The sequence below is a fragment of the Saccopteryx bilineata genome, chromosome 12, assembly GCF_036850765.1.
Source record: "Saccopteryx bilineata isolate mSacBil1 chromosome 12, mSacBil1_pri_phased_curated, whole genome shotgun sequence".
Classification (NCBI taxonomy): Eukaryota; Metazoa; Chordata; class Mammalia; order Chiroptera; family Emballonuridae; genus Saccopteryx; species Saccopteryx bilineata.
In genome coordinates this window covers 22,092,635-22,114,654 of record NC_089501.1, presented here as the reverse complement: position 1 = coordinate 22,114,654, position 22,020 = coordinate 22,092,635, and the positions used below count along the sequence as shown (strand labels likewise).

At 44.7% G+C, this 22,020-nt stretch overlaps 1 protein-coding gene across 3 annotated transcripts in view; it reads right to left on the bottom strand.

The window, feature by feature from the left end:
• Window positions 1-11,587: 11,587 nt before the first annotated feature.
• Window positions 11,588-22,020, bottom strand: part of TRMT11 (tRNA methyltransferase 11 homolog) — a 52,461-nt gene continuing 42,028 nt past the window's right edge. For all 3 annotated transcript variants that reach the window (XM_066247929.1, XM_066247930.1, XM_066247931.1), the window contains one exon: window positions 11,588-12,146. In XM_066247929.1, the coding sequence (XP_066104026.1) occupies window positions 12,015-12,146 (132 nt within the window). In that variant the 3' untranslated portion in view covers window positions 11,588-12,014. The remainder of the gene's footprint in view (window positions 12,147-22,020) is intronic.

Below are 22,020 nucleotides of genomic sequence, written 5' to 3'. Positions count from 1 at the left end.
AGGAAATATGAACATGTGAAGACAATGGTTAAAGCATGCATAAAAAATAATACACACTGGCCCTGGCTGGTTGGCTCAGCAGTAGAGCATCGGCCTGGTGTGCGGGGGACCCGGGTTCGATTCCCAGCCAGGGCACATAGGAGAAGCGCCCATTTGTTTCTCCACCCCGCCCCCTTCCTCTCTGTCTCTCTCTTCCCCTCCCACAGCCAAGGCTCCATTGGAGCAAAGATGGCCCGGGCACTGGGGATGGCTCCTTGGCCTCTGCCCCAGGCGCTAGAGTGGCTCTGGTCTCAAAAGAGCGACGTCCAGGAGGAGCAGAGCATCGTCCCCTGGTGGGCAGAGCATCGCCCCCTGGTGGGCAGAGCATCCCCCTGGTGGGCGTGCCGAGTGGATCTCGGTCGGGCGCATGCGGGAGTCTGTCTGACTGTCTCTCCTGTTTCCAGCTTCAGAAAAATACAAAAAAATAATAATAATACACACTAAATGAGAAAAATATTCAATTATTCTAAGATGAAATAGACCCCTCTACCCCCCCTACCTCCTCAGCATTCCCAACCACCCTCGCATCTCACAGGGAACAGTAGACGGAGAGCAGCAGAGTCTTGTTTTTTGATGTTTTCGCTTGGTCCTTTTTAAGTACCACCAGAGTTTGGAACTCAGAGTAAATACGACGTATTAATAATTTAACAAAAATTACATTACTCAAAGACTATGTATATAGCTTTATAGCCTAAGAAATACACCTTTATCCTCCTTGTGACCAAGGTGGTTGGTGGTTGGTATCAGTAGCGTAGGAACATAACTGGCGCCTGGGGCACGACACTTTATTGGTGCCCCTAACTATGCTTCTACTACGCTTTTCTTGTTTGTCTTGGAGACCATTTGGCGCCCCTCTGAGAATGGCACCCAGGGCATAATAGACCTCCTTGCCCGCCCCCCCCCCGCTACTGGTTGGTATATATCGGGCTGCGGTCAATGCCCAAGGAGAAGCAAGTGCGGGCTGACAGAGGCGGGCACCGGAGAGCACAAAGTGACAAACAGGGGCTTAGGGATTCAGCCTGCCCATCTTGTTATTCTTATTGCTGACAGATTTTTAAAAGGATATGGTGGCTCAAAAGAAAAAATAAAAAGGCTAGTTGCTCTTGGTTGGCTCTTTCAAGGAGATGTTTAAGAGAATGCTGAGGTTTCTGAACCATTTTCCTTAGGGGAACACTCTGTAGGTTAGAAGACAGACAATGGATCCCAAGGGAAAGTTCTGAAATGAGCAACAGTGTTTGAATCACGAATCATTTTTTATGTATGGCAGATTCCTTGAGGTTGATAAGGAAAATAGCCTTTGTGTGTATTGCTAGAATTTCAACATCATGACACTTCAACAACTCATTTGTCTTTGGAGTAGAGCAGCAGCTCCTGGAGACAGGGTTTGCAATTGTCCTCGGAACAAAGAACAGACATAAGCTGGCAGCCCACCATCTTTATTTCCATCGGCTTATTCTTCTGCAGGTCTATGCCATCAGCACCATGTGGAAAGCAAATCCATAAAAATCATCTCCCTCATTGAGGGAGGCAAACACAAGACTGTTCCTGGCGCTGGAGCAAGTATGTGTGAGTCAGGGTCACAGTTACTGTGTTTTTTTTTTGAGAAACCTCTGAGACAGTGTAACTGGGAACCTAACAAGGCTTTAAGATCAAGAGACTGAGGTTCCGAGGTAACGCTTTGCTCCAGGCAGGCTCCGGGTTATTAATGAGATAGGTTTTGTAGGTTTGTTCTTAAGATGAATTTGTATGTAAGTTGGAACAGGTATATTTATCTAGTAAATGCAACTTAGACAGATGTTTGTCTTAACATAGTATTTATTTTTACCTTTCTGTTCATATAAATACCTAGACATTTTCAAATACAACCTTAAACAATCTTGGATGATGCAGAGGATGATGGACTTGCTGGAGAGGATGGGACTGGGGCTAGCGAGTCAGGGCTTGATTCTGCTGCTGGACTCAGTTTCTTGAAGAAGGCATCAAGGGAGGTTTGACAGAGCCTTTCTTTTTCTCACATAAATGGCCCTGTGGCATCTCAGGCCTTCGATAACTGCACAGTAAACTTTGGTGACCCTCTCTGTACTGGGATCTTGCCACGCTAACTTTGCCATTCCTGCTTCAATGAGACAAAAATCATGAGCTAACTCTTCTGGAAAAAACTTTTTTGGCTCTGGAGTTTCTAGGTCCCTCTTTTCTTCCCTAAGTGCTATCATCGGCTGCTCTAGTTCCAAAAGGTCTTCATCGGTTAGCCCTTTGCCATGGGAGTTGACTAACTCTATGAAGTGATTTTCACTGACGTCCAACTGCAGTTGATTACCAGTAGCCTTTATGGTGCTCCCTTCGTAAGTACAAGGTTGCAAGTAAGTCAGATGTTTGTAACTTGGGGGGCTTGTTGTATGAAGTTTTTGCCCAACTTAGAGGTCATGATCTAAGACCCAGAACCAAGGGCAAAACAGTCACGGAACCTCTTTGTCAAGGAAATCAGCACCTCAGCCACAGGGTACCATTTTGTAAGAAGCTAAAACTTCCTGAAGAGCCTGACATAATCATAAGGGAGCAAATCTCACCGTAGGGAGCTTCTCCCAGATTAAGCCTAGACTCGGCAGCAAGGCAGGTAAATCCTTTATGATCTGGCCCTCATTTCTCTGCCAGTTTCATTTCCTCCTTTCATCCAACACATGTAGTTTAAGCCCAGGCAGAGGAACCACTGGGATTGTCCCAATCAGCTTTTCCAGACGGCAACCCACCTGCTGGAACCCACCCCACCCCCACCCCGCCCCCTCCTCGCCACCTGCAGTCCATCATCTGGCACCCTCCCTCCTCCCTCCTCCCTCCTCCCTCCTTCTCTCCTTCTTCAGGAGTCTACTCAGATTTCATCATTTCTCAGCAGTCTTCCTTGATCTAATCTCCTCCCACCTTCCTGTTTTGAAATGTAGATCTCATGATTATTCAGGTTTGGTGAGACCAACAGCCAGAAGACAATTGCCATTGAAAAGACAGTTTGTGCCTTGAGGTTCTGAAAAGAAGAGGACAGAGCCATTCCGGGGTGGCCAGCAGGCAGGACAGAACGAGAGAAAAACGTGGCCAAGAGTCCTCATTGGGATTGGGAAAGGAAGGAGTGGGCAAGGCAGGGTAAGCAGGGTTGGGATGGGCTAGTCTGAGTAGTTTCAGTGGGCTCTGGGGTGCAGGGTCTGTCCCTACCTGGCCCTGCAGTGAGTACATAGGGGAATAGTGGACCAGAGTAAAAGGCTATCTCTAGCTTGGTAGTGGCACGTGCAGGCTCTAGACTGGTTAGTTGGTATATATAAAACGTACACTTGCAGGTGAGTCCTTTACTACCTCTAGGAAGTAGCTGACCCTGGGAGGATCAAGGCCCCAAATATCAAAATAAAAGAAACATCTGGACATTACACCCTACCACTGTTAGAAGTGGCTAAGTGGCCTGACCAGGCAGTGGCACCGGGGACAGAGAATTGGCCTAGGACACTGAGGACCCAGGTTCGAAACCCTGACGTCGCCGGCTTGAGCACAGGCTCATCCAGCTTGAGTGTGGGATTATAGACATGACCCCAAGGTTGCTGGCGTGAGCCCAAAGGTCGCTGGCTTGAAGCCAAAGATTACTGGCTTGAGGCAATGGTCCCTGGCTTGAGCAAGGGGTCACTGGCTTGGCTGGAGTCCCCCAGTCAACACACATATGAGAATGAACAACTAAGGTGCCGCAACAAAGAGTTGATGCTTCTCATCTCCCTCCCTTCCTGTCTATCTCTGTCTCTGCTAGCCCTTTCTCTCTGCCTCTCTTGCTAAAAAAAAAAGGGGGGGGGGGCTAAGTGCTGTTGTTACACTTGCCCTAGCCTTACTCTCTGGAAAGACACCACTATTTCAATTGACTACTTAACACCATCCCCAGTCCCCAATTATAAGCTCATTGAAAATGGGCCTTTGTCTTTTTCACTGTTGAGCACGGCAACAAGGTCCACAGAGATCACCCTGACAGGCTTCCAGGTCGAGCCCTTGTCTGAGACACTAGGTGACATCACCTGTAGGACTGAGACTCCTGGACCACTTACAGCTTGGGGACACGTGCCACATCTGCCCAGAAGTCTTACTCATTACACAGCACCCTCTTGCCCTTTTCCATTTCTGGGGGACCCACTTTACATTGTTTAACCTCCTTTCTTGGGGTCCAGAAAGCTAGGCGAGAGGCCAAACATTCGGTTTTCAGGTTCCTGATCCATTTTTCCAAAACTAAGAAAGAAAATAAGCTAACAAAGGCAAAATCCCATAAAAACCAATTCTTTTTCATTCATTTATTTTGCTGCAAAAGATAAGACCATTCGAGAACTAAAAACGTTAAGGGGACGTAGGACATTTCCTGATAGAACTTCTGTGTGAAACTGTCAACCAGTCAGTTTAATCCAAATCTGGAGGAGCAGTGGAAAAGGACTCAGGGTGGCCCACAGCTGGAAAGAGGTTTCGTCATGCACTCTCAAATGCAGAGGATATATAAAAGGAGGCAGGAGGAAATTGGGATTTGGGGCCCAACATTTTTTCAATAAATGCAAAAACAAACAAAACCCCAATTTAATTAAAAATTTCCCCATATTTTTGCCTCCCCTGGAATTTTTATGTGGCTGCCCACCAGCTATCATGTAGTTACTTAAATAAGAGAGAGAAAGAAAAGAGAGGTATTTTTAATTTTAAAGGATAAGAAGAAGCGAGAGAAAATTCCGTGTTTCTTTCTCCATATCTTGAGTCCTAACTTTGGTGGCCCGTGTGTTTCTCTAGCAGGTTTTTCTTAGAAACAACTAACAACAGCATACTGGTTTCTTTAAGTCCAAACTTCATGATGTAGCACACTGACATAAATGGAGCAGGCCCACGCAGCCACCTTATCGGAAGCACACCATTCCAAAGCCAGTGCTACTCTCTGCAGCTCTGCAGCACGACAGAGTCATTTCATCTCCTTAGTAATCCGAGCATAAATGTCTTAAAATGTGTAATCGCCTGATCCAATTCCATGAGTCTTAGGCCGTGTCAACTCTCTCTGTTAAACACATATCATGCAGGGGGGAAATGCGACAGAATGAACCTCAGAGCTATGCAGCACGTCTTAACTCAATAGTTATTTGTCCCACACGGAGACCTCTGCTCCTCACGTACACAATCCCTGCCCAGCTTCGGCCTTGCACTCTCAACAGCCTGCTGTGCTGTGCACTCCGTGGCCATGCCATAGATGTCGCATGTTCAGGACGTCCAAGCCCAAACACGTCTTTTCCCACCATTTGCTGTTCAGTCTGTATCATGCCATCCATCTGTCTAGTAACCCAGGTGGAACCCTGGACATCCCTTACTTTTCATCCCTGCTCCTCATCAATTACCAGGACCTGCTTATCTTCTCAATGTTCTCTGCTCAATCTCTGCTGCTACTGCTCCAGCTGTGACCCTTACATCTCTAACCTTCTGACCAGTATGTCAGCTGGTTATAGTCAGACCGAGCCCTATACTATCGCCTTCCCACCGAAATTCTGATAGCTCTTGGTGGGGAAAGCAGGGGCTGGGGGGGGTAGGGGGATGCATAAAGTTCTCCTGCCATTCTCTATAGCTTTACATTGTTGTCCCAAGTCCGGACGTCACCCTTCAGGGTTCTGCATTCCTGGGAGCTCCCCTACATACCGCTTCCTGAGCCTTCGCATCAACCCGTCACCAGCAGCCTTAGAACATGTCTAACAGGTCAAGTAGAATAACACACGCAACTTGTTTTCCAGTGGTTACCATTAAAATAAAAGTGGTTACTATTAAAATAAAATAGAAAAAAAATAACATTCTTGGGGGGATCTAGAGGAAAATGCAAAGAAAAGAATTAATCAAAGAGGACAATTCAGGTGGAATATTGATTTCCCCGCTTCAACATCAATGATAAAGCATACCAGGGAGAGGAGTCCTTTCGGACCAGATTGTGCCAGTAGCCTTGTTGGTGGTTTTAGAAAATATTCCCAGCTTGGGACTCAGCTGTGAGTCACCAATTGTCTCTGAGTTGAACCCCACTGATGAAAAGACTCAGGTGTCTGACAAAGGATAAACGATTGCACCATTCAGAGCAAATGTTGGAGCAAGGTACTGAGCCTTCCTGAGAAGGCGTGGTACAGGACTGCCAGAGGAAATAAAAAACAAATGTAGAGAAAATTTCCAGCACAGAAATTCCAGATGCCTGTGGATGGTATGGAGCATGGAAAGCCTATCAAATACCTTGAATATCAGCCCATGGTTGAGTGGCTTTTGCAATAAAGGGTATATAATACCATTGTTCTACCCAGTGGTCCAGAAAGCCAAACACGTGACACAGATCAGTTTCAAGGGCTAAAAGCGGTGTGGCTGGAGTCAACTGACCGGACTTGGAACAGCAACACTGTAACCCAAGAAAGTGTCAACCGCGATGACGCACGGCCTAGAGCCCCGAGAGTAGGGGCAAAGATCCGAAGTCATCAGTCTGCCAGGAGCAGGCTGGGCACGTCATGGAGCGCGGTCTCCTTCACCGCAAGGCGACCAGGTCGACTTCTGGCAGGACTCACAAGTCTGGCAGCAAATGGTAGCTCTGCATCAGAAACATAATCCTTTACTTTGCATCCTGTCTAGAATGGTGGGTGTGCCATCATGTCTGGGGCAGGGATGGATCCAGGCGACAGTGACGGCCACCTGGGTGGTACCAGCTCAATCAGCTGCTTTATTCTAGTTGTCTCTTCAGAGAATGACCCAGAGAGCTCTGTCAGCAGCCATCATGTTTCCACTGTTAATCCACCAATCTGCAGTTTTCCATGTGACAGGCAAAACCATAGGTAATTAGCAGCAAAGAGACAGTAGAAATTTAACAAAGCTCAGCAAGCAGGTTATTGGCTGGAGCTGTGAGAATGGCTCTGAGTTCTGACAACTGAACGACAGGCCAACAGCATGCATTTTCAGTTGTGTATCTGGCACTGAGACGCAGTGGCCCCAGCGGCCCATGGACCGCCACTGGGTTTCGATTTAGCCAATCCATCAGTGAGAGGTGGCAGGCCTTCAGAGGAATCTCCGAACTGCAACCTAAACGTATTTTTAAACCCCCTAAATGCAATCTTTATTAATCAAAGACACCACCGAGCCTGTACCTTTGTTTCAGGCAGTGGAATTTTCCCCCAACAGCTGCCACTTTTTCATGTGAATCCAAGATACCACTGGGCTAAGCCAGCTGCACTCTTAAATACACCACGTCCATCTGACAAGTGAGGCATACTGGGCCCTTCTCACCTTGGCTGTCCTGAGTCTGATCCACTCCACAGTGCAGTTTTCAGGCCGGATGACTCAGGTGCTCAGTTTTGGAAAGAGCCAATCAGTCTGCTGATAGTCGTTTTTCAGAGGGGGGAGGGGCAAGTAGGGTGAAGACAGTATCTCTGTCTTTCAAGAGTGCTCATACATCCCCCACAGACCATCTAGGATGGAGGAGTCAAGTGCCTCCTTAGAAAGACAGAAAAGTAAGACATCTATGTAGAACTGTCTCCCAACAAGTATAAACTGTAGAGAAAGTGAAAAAATGCAAAAAAAAAGAAAGAAAGAAAGAAAGAAAGAAAGAAAGAAAGAAAGAAAGAAAGAAAGAAAAGATTTTGCAGTTTATGCTGGAAGCTCTGACTTGTGGTGAGATCCTCCAGTCATCCATAGTTTATAATCAAATAAACAAAATTGTACAGATTTCTAAAGCTCATCAATACCAGTTCTGATCATCTAAATCTATTTTACAAACATATAACATGTTACATAAAATACTTGAGCAGTCCATCAAAACCTATAACTCAGCCTGACCTGCGGTGGCGAAGTGGATAAAGAGTTGACCTGGAATGCTGAGGTTGCCGGTTCAAAACCCTGGGCTTGCCTGGTCAAGGCACATATAGGAAGCAACTACTATGAGTTGATGTTTCCCACTTCTTTCTCTCTCTCTCTCTCTCCTATCTAAAAGTCAATAAATAAAAATTTAAAAATAACCCTTCAACTCAAGTGCCATTTACATTTTCTATTTTAATTTTCTTTTCAGCCATTTTTTTTATTTAATTTGACTAACTTCCCACTTAAGCCCCGCTAATCTTCACTGCTGGATGTTAGACAAAATAGAGTTCTTCCAATAAGCCCTCCGGAGAGACTCAGGAAAGCTTGATTAAAGGAGAGATTTTTAAAGTCAGAGAGGTCAAAGCAGATTCCTTTTTAGGCAATTCAGTTTGGCATCACTGCAATATGATTATCTTAGTAAGAACATTCAAATTCTAGAACAAAAATATACTAAATGCATCCCTATAACTCAAGAATAGGGCTAGCAGACACACAAAGTGAAGCTGGCTTATCTTAACATTCATCTAGTAAGCCCCATTTTGTCCCATGACCCAGGCTTCTTAAGAGACTGCCATGACAATTTAGCCTCCAGCCCCCTAAGAGCCTGTCTACAACGGCTTATGAAGGAAGGGATAAGAGCCAAATTCCAGGTTGGCCTCAGTTATGTCTAAATGTCAATTTGCTTATCCCACACAGTGAAACATGTGAACATCCTGAGGCAGGCCTCTCTTAAGGGAATAGGGTCAGGTTCCCTAGTAAGCTTTTTCACCCCAAAGGAAAGACAGGAATGTGCTGCCTCTATGATTCTATGGCTAGATAGAATCACAGATCTGTTTATCATTCCATTACAATTCTTTACACTCTAGACCTTATGTTCTCAAACCACGCTGTTTTAGAGAAGATCCCAATGTTTTAGTGAAGCACAAACATCATCAGTCTAGTGTTATTGTGTCCATATGTATGTTCTGGATTAAGGCACTTTTTTTGTTGTTTGTTTGGATTACAAACCACATTACTTGATAAATATCTGAGAATAATGGGAGTGGGTGAGTTGGAAATGAAAGTAGACTTTCGCTTATACTATGAATACAATCCTTCTAAGAAAAAAAGATAATTATAAGTGTTTAGTTTTCTAAATAACTTTGTAATGGAGCAAAACCATGCTCTTGTAAAAAGAGCCAAGGTCCTTAATTCTGGTATAATATTCCCTCTTGGTCAAACAGGAAAATCAACAATAAGGTCATCAATTTTCTCAGCCAACACCCATGTCCATTTCTACTCCTATGCGCCATTAATAAGTTTGTTTCTTTACGCCCTGCTTTGTCAACAAGGGATTTTTTTCCTTCTATCCAAACCATTAATGTCAGCTTAGTTCCATTGTTTTTTCAAAGGGGTCTTATTAAAATGGTGGTGAAGAAAGACATTTCCCTCCCAAAAACTGTCACCTTCAATTTTCAATACATAAACATTGTTTTATTCCATATCTCTTTGGAAAAGTAATATGCGATAATACTTCCAGCATAAGATGTCAGCAGTTTTTCTAACCCAAACGACTCAGGCCTTTAAGAGCTGGATTTGCTTATATTGGCATCTAGATAACACAACCTTAACATCTAATTTCCTGATGTTAAAAAACAGTCAAATCCCTGCTTCTTTAATTTAATTATAATAAGAGTATAAAACATATTACCTCAAAAGCTGTTTCTATGTCTGAAACTTTTAAGGCACATTTTTCATCCAATAATATAAACACATTCACGACAATGCATCTGGTATGTTAATGCAAACTCTACTTCCTGTACCAAACTTGAAATAAGGTTCTCCTAAGTTGTAATACCGTTCTGCCTTAACATGCAGGGAGTCTCAAGTTTTAAGTGAGTTTTCTCTGCAAGGATATAGTGGTAACACTGACTTACCTCCCAGAGTTTAAACAGTTTGAAAATGTTTTATTGCTCAATCTTTGTATTTAAAGAATTACTCATAAGGAAGTTAGTGGTGAGCTGGCCCAAACGTGGGTCACTCAGGGCAGGAAGTGGCTGAGAAATTTGTATGTAGCAGACTTTAGACTTTAAAAATCTGCTGGCCACTCTGGCTAAACACACCAAAGACCACCTACTCCACTATTCCCTCCCAGCTATCACAGCAAAAAATCCCCACCAGGACGGGTAAGAAGGAGGCCGCCTCTGATGAAACACAACCAAGGTAACCGACTGTATTTTATGGATATTTAATATATGCCAGAAAGAAAATGATAGATTCTGTCATATTATAAACATTAAATAGACCAGCCCACAGACCACCTAGGGCTCACTCACAGATTATACTGTAAATTCAGACTCCAAGAACTACCCAAAATTTCACTGAGTGATATTTCTAGTAAGTGCATGAAGAGCACACACGGACTAAAGCAATCCCGGAAACGGTCTGCTGTGCTTGATGCAGAAAGTCACATCCCGAAGCCAGAAAATACAGTCCGTTTTTAAAGACGAGAACTTGAGGCCTCTACTCTAAAATCAAAACTGGCAAGCACCAACTTTAAAAAGATTATCCAAAGTCACAATCCGAACCTGGTAACATTTCAGGGATTGGAGACCCGGCTTCATGATAAACATAAAAATAAGCCTCACAATAATGAAGAATCAAAGATTAGAAGACCCCAATTAGTGGGAATAAGAGATAATTTAAAATGTTTTTAAACGGTGGGTAATTTTTAAGGAAAGGGGGACTAAAATGAATGTGGCAACGTTTCCAGAACCGCTTAGACTAATTTTTGTGACAACTGAAAAATGGTATGACTAAAATCTCTCCTTTCAAATGTAGTCAGCTCAAACCCGCCTCCTATATAAACCTTAAAAAATGTTTAAACGAGATGGTCTATAACAGAAACACTGAAAACAAACCCTCCCTGAATACATTTAGATTTTCCCCAGTGTACCACAAATCACATCCAGAACCCCCAACAAAACATTCAGGGGCACGTCTGCGACGTGCTGCGAATCAGGGCTGCGGCACAGGACCGGGCGGAGAACTACGCAGCCCGCCCGCCCCGCTCTGCGCGGCAGCACCGCCCTTGGAGGCCTGAACCCATGCACGTTCAAGTTGTAAGTCAATAAAAGTCAGCAGTAACAATGAAACAGTAACAGTAACATCAACAAAAACAGGCTCTGGTTAGAGGGAGAAGACTCGTTTACGGCCGCCTGCTGAGGGACAGCTGACCGCCGAGAGCAGGAAAGGCATCGGCATCCTGCAGTAAATGGGTGTAGTGGTTTTCAAACGAGGTATTTTCATGGTGGACACAATGTGGACTCAGCAAAGTTTCTCCTTCAAGAAAAATATAGCTTCTATTTCAAAGAGCTCTGATTAGGCTTAATACCATTAGGAAACCATCAAGGATTTGTGCTGTTGTTACCGCTTTTAACTATCAGTTACTTTCTAAACCAAAAATTGTGGGTAGTTAACTTGACCGACAGTCAAGGTTTAGGAATGCAGGAGCAAATCCAAGGTACAGACCAGCCTCAGATGCGGGCAGGCCTCAATGAGGCTGGAAGCTTTTTAGGTCGTCAGGTCCTAGCCTTTCTCATCGTCACCATGATCGCTGTTATGTCTTACCTGTCCAGCATTTATAAATAAAAATTGTTTCCTTCATCACACTCCCCCTGAAAAGCACCGCATACTACACAATTTTAGGAATCCTCAGTAAGCTTTATTAGTGGCAATGTACATCAGTTACAATCAAAAACCAAATTTAAACAAATCTACCTAACAAATAAATCCTCAACCATTATTAACTGCCTACAATATATTCAATACACAGCTGTTTTAAAAAGTCAACAATATCAGTTCCCTTTGTAAATTAATTACCAAAAATATAACTGTTTTCAATTTCCGTAATACTTGAAAGTACAAATATAAATTAAATAAGGTTCAAAAGACCACATACAACAAAATAGTCTATTTAAAAAAAGCTAATTTTAAAAGAATTATTCACTTACTTTGTAGCATTTATGTTGTTACAGAAAATTATTTAAAACAGTACATGTTTTCTGCATCATACATAGAAGTTCACATCCAGACGTCTCTTCTATCAAATCCTTATTCTTTCTCCATTGTCAAAATCTTAATTTTCACTCCTGGCTAGATTTTTCTTCCTTGGCAATTCTTTTTGTTATCCCACTGAAATATTTCTCACGGAAGGAATTATGACCTTGGTATGGCAGAGACTGATCACTTAGCAGATGTGAATACTGGTCCCGGTTCTGGTTGGTTGTAAAATACAGAAAAGAAAGATGTTTCAGTTAATTTCTTTAGTTAGCTCGCAACTAGAGCAGTCACTTACTTGAAGCAAAAGCTCACTCTCTGGTGCATATTCGCTTTTCTATTGCTTTTTATTCTCTGGACTAGAAATAGATCATTACTTTATATCTGTATCTTGTTTGTATACCCAAAGTGTTTTCATCGATCAATACCTCACCTCATTTGATCCACACAATCCTCCGTACAGAGAAGACAAACACTTGTCCTGAGAAAACAGAGGCCCAGGGAGGAAGGAGAGAAGCATCCAAGCGACACGAGCTGAGATGACCACGTGCATCTTCTGATTCCTAGTTCAGCACAAACTGAAATCTTCTATCACTAGAAGAATTACCTAACAAGGAAGCTTCTACTCCAAAGGTATATAACAGCTAACCATTGCATTTGCATAATGTCACACAGATAAATCAAACTGTGTGGGGGGTACATCTATATTGTTAACAAAATAAATGATACCTCGCAACTTAAAGTCAAAACAGAAAATGAAGATACAAGCTAAACAAGTGACTTCTCCACTGCTAGCCCTCAGAGACAGATAAGGACTAGTGCTCAGACTGACATTTGGACGTTGCAATATCAATCTGGATGAGTATGTCAGAGTTTCCAGCTTAGAAGAAGACTGCAAGAAAAATCCTGAAACATCTCATTCAATTTCACTTGCCATCTCAAACCATGAAAAAAATCTAATTAGAAATAAAATCTCATTTCCCATGTACTTCTCTAAATTTATATTCAATTACATGTGGCTAATGTGATTTTGAGAATAGGTATGGAGACACAATTAGAAAATAAGAAGCCCAATTTTTGGCTTGGTTTCAGTGTCAAAATGGTATCTACAAACATATCTGGAATATAACAATACTAAAAATATCTTTATACTTTTTCTTATTCCTGCACAAGATACATATCTTAACCCTTTCCCTCACATCTAACATTAATAAAAGCCCAGGGATAGCCGCAATAAGATTACATTGGCTGATTTATTAAAAAACTATTTGCCATAGAATTTTAAAAACAAATCACACAAAAACCAAATTATTAAACATGTCCAGATTTTCTGATTTAAAAAGAAAAGTAGCTACTTAAATTTTATAGCACTAGGTATATTACAGTACCAAAAAACATGCCAATGGTTCCTAACTTCAGTCTATATAATCCCCAAAAGATAAAGGTCAGCTTGTAGGTACATAATTAAAGAATATCAAAAGAAAAGCAGGATTTACTGGGTATTTATTATGAACCAAAAACTATAGTAAATGCTTTATATGCACTACCTCACACAAACAAACCAGCTCTCAGAGACCAGTGCACTATTATCACTATGTACAGGTGAGGGATTATTCCGTAAGAGTGCAGGCCCAATGTAACACCGCTGGTAAAGGACAGAGCTACAACTCAGGTATATCTGACCCCAGGGACTGCGCTGTTAACTACAAGATAGTGAGGGTTTCTCCAAAAGAACTAACTTTCCCCCAACTCAAGAAGGAGCAGTATCTCTGGGAATGAACAGGTGATGGGACTAAGGATTACCCAGAAAGGAACCAAGTGGATCAGAAGTACAATTAACTTAGTTCTAGTACCTAAGAAGACACATTTCAGTGACTCAGACTTTTCATACCAGGAGGAGATGTGTGTGTCCTAGGCATGCCTGAGGGATACCATGAGCCCTGGAGTACAGTCGACTTCAGAGGGGGATTCAATTCTGCTCTGAGTCTCAGGACTGTGCCTGGGACAGCGGCAACAAAGAACAGGGTTCCTGCGTTCAGCCTCGGCTTCTGCATTTCAACTTTCATCAAGTGACCGGAGGGTCGCGCCATCCTCTACTTCTCCAGGTATTCTAAAGTCTGTCCTTACGTCAAATAGGACCACTAGAAAATGTGTCTACTTCCTGAACTACACTGGCTTAACCCTGGAAGCAATGTCTCTACTTGGTTATCCTATATTTACAAGTTCAGTTTAAGAGGTGATATGTCTCCTGCTACTTCTCCTCACAGCTCTCTCCCTCATTCTCCACCTCTTCTTCAAGATCTGAAACCTGGGTCAAATCCCCATCCCTTTTCTTCTCATATTTAGTCTTCAACCCCAAGACTGCACCCTGAGTATGCAGTCCACTTCTCTTCACGGCGTGTCCAGCTATGCAGTCTAAACCTCCCCATGTCTCCTTGCTTTTCCCCCAAACGGCCAGCTGCCTTGTCTTCAGTGGCTCCCTCTCCAGTCTATTCTTCATACAGAGACCAAACTCAACTTATTAAATGTAAACCTAATATGCCAGCAGCATTTCTGGCTAAAATCCACACGGGTTTAAGCTTTCCCCAATTCTGAGGCTTTCCCTTGATGTTTGGGGGGCAGTTCAGCCACACATCAGCTTGCTGAGTGTCCTCTCACTTTCCTCTCCTGCACAGGAGGGATCAGCAATAAGGTCCTTCCCAGCTTTGCCCTCTGTCCTCTCCGGCCTGTGACTCCCCAAGGCCATACGAAATCACCTCTGCTGGAAACGTACTGCGGACCGCTTCAGGGGCCATCCCGGAGCTGCAGTGGTGAGGAGGACAAGATGGGACAGAGCGCACGGCTCGAGGTGCAGGCTCAGAAGGCAGAGGCACGATGAGACAGCCGAGGCCAGGCTGCGACTGACTCGGACTCGGACGCATGCGCATGCGTGCCTCGCGGGCCGCCCGCCCCCCCCTCCCCCCCCCTCCCCCTCCCCCCCCCCCCCCCCCCCCCCCCCCCCCCCCCCCCGTGCAGCTCACTGGAGGGTGCAGGAGACAAAAGCGGAAGCACAAGGGAAGACAGGCTTCACCTTGGACCAAATAAAGAACTTAACGAAACAGCTTATCTTTGACCGGAAGGATATAAATAGGAAAAACTTACACTAATTAATGACTGTCTAGAAAACATAGACCTCAAGATTCCCTCAGAATAAAGTAAAAGCAGAATAAGCTCCTCACAGACCATGGGTTGATTTCTACCAGGATCCAGGAGCAGAGAAAAAATGCACTACTGGGAAAGTTGGAAAGACTATCAACCTCAGAAATGCAACCTCTGGGGAAAGAACCCTCTTTTCTGTACCTTCCAGAGAGCAGTGGAAATACATACACATGAGGTATGTATTTGTGTCCTCTGCCGAAATGCTTCTTCTTATAAGACTGATTGACCCGATTGTGAAATAAGACTTAACAAAAACTCCAGGAACACCAAAAAGCCCAAATCCCTTGTGTACGCAGCCAGGGATCTGGCAAGAGCCATTCTAGTACCTACAACGTAAGTCCCGCTTCAGGGTAAGCCCGACCGTCCAGGCACTGTGGCCAGCATTTTCACTGAGTGGCAAAGTCATGGATCAGAAAATGTTCCACATGAAACATTCAGTACATCCACGGTCTAACATATTATCACATATATACCATACATAGCGATATCATATACCTATGAACAATACACATTTCAAATATACCCTGGTCCATATGAAATACACTATTTTCAACATTCAGAATTTATTAGTTACCTCAATGCAGAAGAAAATGGCAAACTTTTTATTCTCTTTTCTTTCATCCTATCTTTAGTTTAGTGTCCCAGGACTCCCACTTGAGATGATGATATTCAACTCTACATATTTTTCACCACCTTTTCATGCCTCTTCTCTATTTGCATTCCCTGCCCATCTCAAGTGAGAATATCTACAGATTTCTTTTTCAACTCAGTATCTCGAAGGCCAAAGTGCTTACTTAAAGGACAAGAGTATCCTCAAGCAACACAACCCTTGACGTCCCTCATTAACTCAAGCTGGTCCTAGTCCCAGGTTGGACTTCTGGTTTTCCTAACACTTCCAAATCTGTCTACCGGTGGTTGTGTGTGTCACAGACCTAGAGTTCTACCAATTGTTAAGCAAGTAAGCAAGAAATACCTCATGGGAAATAAAAACACATAAAGAATTAGGAAATGCCAAGAAAGAAAACGATGGCATTAAAAGATTACAGACCAGCTTTCCCAAATTTCATAACTACTGGTTAAATTTTGGAGCACATAGCAGTTAAAGAGATATGGATACAATATTAAGTTTGTTGATTACACTGTCTGTTGTTATTATCTTTTATAACCAGAAATTAAGAGTTTCGGTATGAAAGTCTGTGCTAGCTACAAACAGCTTTATAATGAAAATATACACTTTCCGACCTGTCACTGAACCACATAAGACAAACAGCAACTGTCAATATGACAAGAAATAGAAAAGTCCTCATTCAAGAAAGCAACTAATATACATTTACAAATATGTGTTTTATGTAAACCCATTATTAAATTTTCTGCATCTTTTTACAACAGATTATTATCTACATTTTACAGATAAGGAAAGGAAGACTGAAGAATTTTAAATAATCTTCCACAGGTCACGCAGCTAGTAAGTGGCACTAGCTCAAGCTTTTCCCATCACACATTTTCTCTTTTACTTTCTTTCTTCCTTCCTTTTTTCTTCACAGTAAAAATTACATCAAAACAATGGTTCAAGATTTAACCTCCCACATGGTAGATTAGTGAGTCGTTCAAAATGGACTTTGACATTTAGAGGACATTCCTCACTGAACAGCAACATTATGGTAGCATGTATTTCAGATCTAAACTTTTAGACAAAACCCCTTTAACCACTGTCCCACCCAGCCAATTTCCTGTCCTATCAGTACAGCTAATTCTAAACATAAACCACTCGAGGAATTTTAACACACTTGCCAAAGAAACCAAAGGAAGCCTTACAAATAGTAATGTACTTGTATGTGTACACTGCCCTCTGCTGGCGGAAGCAGATAAATTCTTCTTTATAGTATTTCCTGGTAAGGATAGGGTTGGTTTAAAACAGAGCTGACCAATACATCTGACAGTGAGAAGTGAGTGCTCTTTCCCTCGCTGTTTTGAGTCCTGACTACTGTAAACATCTAGAGTCACAGAGCACCAATATGATCAGGATGGCTATTCTTCTTTAGAAGGAATCAGCATTTATTCACACCATTTCATTCTTTAAAGAATGATGTGGAAATATACAAATACATATTCACCTTGGTGACTCTAAAGGGGATAACTGTCATCTCTGTCCAACCTAGAATTACAGAAAGAGTACATTAATGACCTTAACCCCTACCTCGAAATAGAGCATCACAAAAACCCAAAGAAGATATTAAAAGGAAAACCCTTCAGCCATTTATCATTTAATAATCTAAAGGGAAACAAATTCTCAAGAAATACACAAAACTATGTAATCTGCAGTACCTGAAACTGATACTGTAAATGGAACTAATGACACTCCGGGCTATACCATGAGAAGCATATACCATGAGTGTTTCACAAACAGAGCAATAGAAATTACTCAAGACGACTTCACTGAGAACTGCACTTGGGTACATTCTCATTCCTGCCTTCTCCCAGAAATTTGCCATTCTTTGTTATCATCTCCTCCTTAAATAGAGCAGAGGTGCTATGATTTTCCACAGTATGGAGTTAGCTACTTTTTTGGTTTGCTTCTCATGACAGATGAGGCTTAGGCACCATGGGACTAGAACACACTGATTTTTCAGAAGTGACGTCAAGAAAATAAAATTCAGTAAATTTTCAAACAGAAAACTTTTAGCTAGCTTTAACTATGTTTCTATTCTTCCTTCAAATGGATCATTTAAATGCTGTTAAATTTTATCTCTTTTCTTTTATTCTGTAAAGGCCCAAAGTAATCAATGAACAGTTACTATTCTACTAATCAGGGAGAGGGCCTGACTGGCGCAGATGTGGTGAATATCAGGGAGAGAGGCACAGGGGAATCGGGGAGAGGGCTTGACCGGCGCAGGCGTGGTGAATACCAGGGAGAGTGGCACAGGGGAATCAGAGAGAGGGCCTGACTGGCGCAGGCGTGGTGAATACCAGGGAGAGAGACACAGGGGAATCGGGGAGAGGGCCTGACTGACGCAGGTGTGGTGAATACCAGGGAGAGTGGCACAGGGGAATCGGGGAGAGGGCCTGACTGGCGCAGGCGTGGTGAATACCAGGGAGAGACACAGGGGAATCGGGGAGAGGGCCTGACTGGCGCAGGCGTGGTGAATACCAGGGAGAGTGGCACAGGGGAATCGGGGAGAGGGCCTGACTGGCGCAGGCGTGGTGAATACCAGGGAGAGTGGCACAGGGGAATCAGGGAGAGGGCCTGACTGGCACAGGCGTGGTGAATACCAGGGAGAGAGGCACAGGGGAATCAGAGAGAGGGCCTGACTGGCGCAGGCGTGGTGAATACCAGGGAGAGTGGCACAGGGGAATCAGGGAGAGGTCCTGACTGGCGCAGGCGTGGTGAATACCAGGGAGAGTGGCACAGGGGAATCAGGGAGAGGGCCTGACTGGCACAGGCGTGGTGAATACCAGGGAGAGAGGCACAGGGGAATCGGAGAGAGGGCCTGACTGGCACAGGCGTGGTGAATACCAGGGAGAGAGACACAGGGGAATCGGGGAGAGGGCCTGACTGGCGCAGGCGTGGTGAATACCAGGGAGAGTGGCACAGGGGAATCGGGGAGAGGGCCTGACTGGCGCAGGCGTGGTGAATACCAGGGAGAGACACAGGGGAATCAGGGAGAGGGCCTGACTGGCGCAGGTGTGGTGAATACCAGGGAGAGTGGCACAGGGGAATAGGGGAGAGGGCCTGACTGGCGCAGGCGTGGTGAATACCAGGGAGAGTGGCACAGGGGAATCGGGGAGAGGGCCTGACTGGCGCAGGCGTGGTGAATACCAGGGAGAGTGGCACAGGGGAATCGGGGAGAGGGCCTGACTGGCGCAGGCGTGGTGAATACCAGGGAGAGTGGCACAGGGGAATTGGGGAGAGGGCCTGACTGGCGCAGGCGTGGTGAATACCAGGGAGAGTGGCACAGGGGAATCAGGGAGAGGGTCTGATTGGCGCAGGTGTGGTGAATACCAGGGAGAGACACAGGGGAATCGGGGAGAGGGCCTGATTGGCGCAGGTGTGGTGAATACCAGGGAGAGACACAGGGGAATCGGGGAGAGGGCCTGACTGGCACAGGCGTGGTGAATACCAGGGAGAGTGTGACAGGGGAATCGGGGAGAGGGCCTGATTGGCGCAGGCGTGGTGAATACCAGGGAGAGTGGCACAGGGGAATCGGGGAGAGGGCCTGACTGGTGCAGGCGTGGTGAATACCAGGGAGAGAGGCACAGGGGAATCAGAGAGAGGGCCTGATTGGCGCAGGCATGGTGAATACCAGGGAGAGTGGCACAGGGGAATCGGGGAGAGGGCCTGACTGGTGCAGGCATGGTGAATACCAGGGAGAGTGGCACAGGGGAATCGGGGAGAGGGCCTGATTGGCACAGGCGTGGTGAATACCAGGGAGAGGCACAGGGGAATCGGAGAGGGCCAGGAGATGGGTTAGCTTCACAGGTTATCTGAATGATTTGTGGTTTAATTCTAACTTCCACAGAAAGTCATTGATGACTGTTAAGCAGACGAGTTCCATTACTTATTTACATTCTCAAAGCTGCTGTGGCCACTGTATAGAAACAGGATGACAGGAGACACGGCAGATGCAGGGAAACCAGGCGGAAGGCCACAGCAGTAGCCAAGGAAGGCAGCACTGCACCGTCTCCTTCTGGGGCAGGTGGGTAAAAGTATATGTAAAACTACCATCCACTCAGCTACCCCACGCCAGATTTCTGAAATTTAACCTTAACTCCAGTCCCTCACCCAACTATCTAATTAGTCACCAAATCCTGCCCTGTCTGCCTCCGCAGAACCCTCAGTTCCAGCATCTCCTCTACCATCTCCAGTCCTGCCTTCCTTAGTTTACAGCCTCAGCATCTCTGCTCACCATCCCAGGGGCCTCGGCTCTGGTATCGCAGGCTGTCTTTCCCAACTCAAACCTGCTGCATATTCAAGCATCGGTGACCTTCGACAACTTCCGCCACTCTCCTGACCTCCTCGTGGCCTTGCCATCACCAACAGGATTAACCTAGAACTCTCTGCTATGTGAAGACCTTCAGCACCAGGAATTCTTTTGATTCTCCACTGCATCTCCTACCATTCCTGCCCCAAATACACGGTATCTCACTCATGTTACAATGCCTAGGGTTCCCTGAATGCCCACAGCCCTCTCAGTCTCGGCACCTTCGCTGAACTGTTGGCTTCCTCTCCGGACTCGAGCACCATCACCTCAAGCAGGTGCTCTCTGGAGTCTACATAGTACCTTGCACACATCATTACCACGCCAAGCACATTAAGTCGAAATGAGTAGGGCAACCATTTCTCCCATTGTGTAAGTTCTCTCAGGATAAAGACCATGCCTATGAGTCCATTTAGCCTCAACACCGAACACAAATGGTTTCACGGACACATGCCGAGCGATGAAAGCCACGGTTTTTCCCTTGGGGAACATGCAATCAAGTCAGGGAAAGAAAACATACAAAAATACAGAAAAATACATAAACGTAAAAATTATTAAAGACAGTTTTCTTTCTCATTTTTCATGGCATCTTTTCCAAAATTTCACCCATCCTCACAACCTTATGTTAATTAATATCCATTTATTCACTCCCAGCAAAAACTTACAACTCCTTTACAGAGAAAAGAGGAGTCATCAGGTGTGAATTCCTTCAACTTCCTCGTGCCCACCCTCCCACTCTCTGCTACAAACTGCCCCCCCTTGAACTCTGTGGCCTCGATTCTCACACCAGCCCCGCCCACAATGACTAAAGCCCAGATGCCCTCCCATAGTGTTCCTTTACTGCCGCAAGTTACTTTTACAGAATCCCCCAAACTCTGGTGAAAATATCTAAGGATAATCATCAGTCTATAAAATTCCTGTTTAAAAACAAGAGATTTCCCCAGAAAGGTGTCACTGGTGTCACTTTGGGGATGAAGTTGAAAACCATTCGGAGGAACACCAAATGGCTTCTATTTCAATGATAGGTCAGGTTTAAGTCGTCCTGTTACTTACTGACAGTTCCTGATAATGAGATAATGATTTCCTCTACCTCACCAGTATTAACCTTAAGTCATTTATACTCTCAAAGTGACAGTAGTTTATACAAAACAGCAGTTTCACTGCAAACACTTGAATACAAATGGCTTAAGAAACTTATTCTCTGATAAGTGAAAACCAGCAGTGCTGTCATCCCAGCAAAAGCCACCAAACTGACGACGCTCGTCTCTGACTTTGTCAAGAAAGACTTTTGGATTCATGAACATTAATGCTCTGCTATACATTCTTAAATAAGGTGAGAGGAAGAAGGCAAAGAGATGGAAGAGAAACTCAGTGGGCAGGCTTTCCTTCCTGTAATCAGCAGAGAGCAGAATGAAACATAAATGACAGTGCCGCGTGTAACGGGCCTCAGTTCAGCTTCAGGGTAATTACCCATGTCCGGCTTTTGTTTAAAAATCCTGCTCCCCTTATCAGAGCTTCCCACTGTTCTGCATCTGGTCCTGGACAGTAGCTATAGAAACCACTTGTGCTGAAGTTATACAACTATAAACAGCACGAGGCCGTTTCCAAACCAAGGACAAGGAGGTCACAAGTCTGGCATCTAATACTATTTTTTTTTTTTTTTCATTTTTCTGAAGCTGGAAACAGGGAGAGACAGTCAGACAGACTCCCGCATGCGCCCGACCGGGATCCACCCGGCACGCCCACCAGGGGGCGATGCTCTGCCCATCCTGGGCGTCGCCATATTGCGACCAGAGCCACTCTAGCGCCTGAGGCAGAGGCCACGGAGCCATGCCCAGCGCCCGGGCCATCTTTGCTCCAATGGAGCCTTGGCTGCGGGAGGGGAAGAGAGAGACAGAGAGGAAAGCGCGGCGGAGGG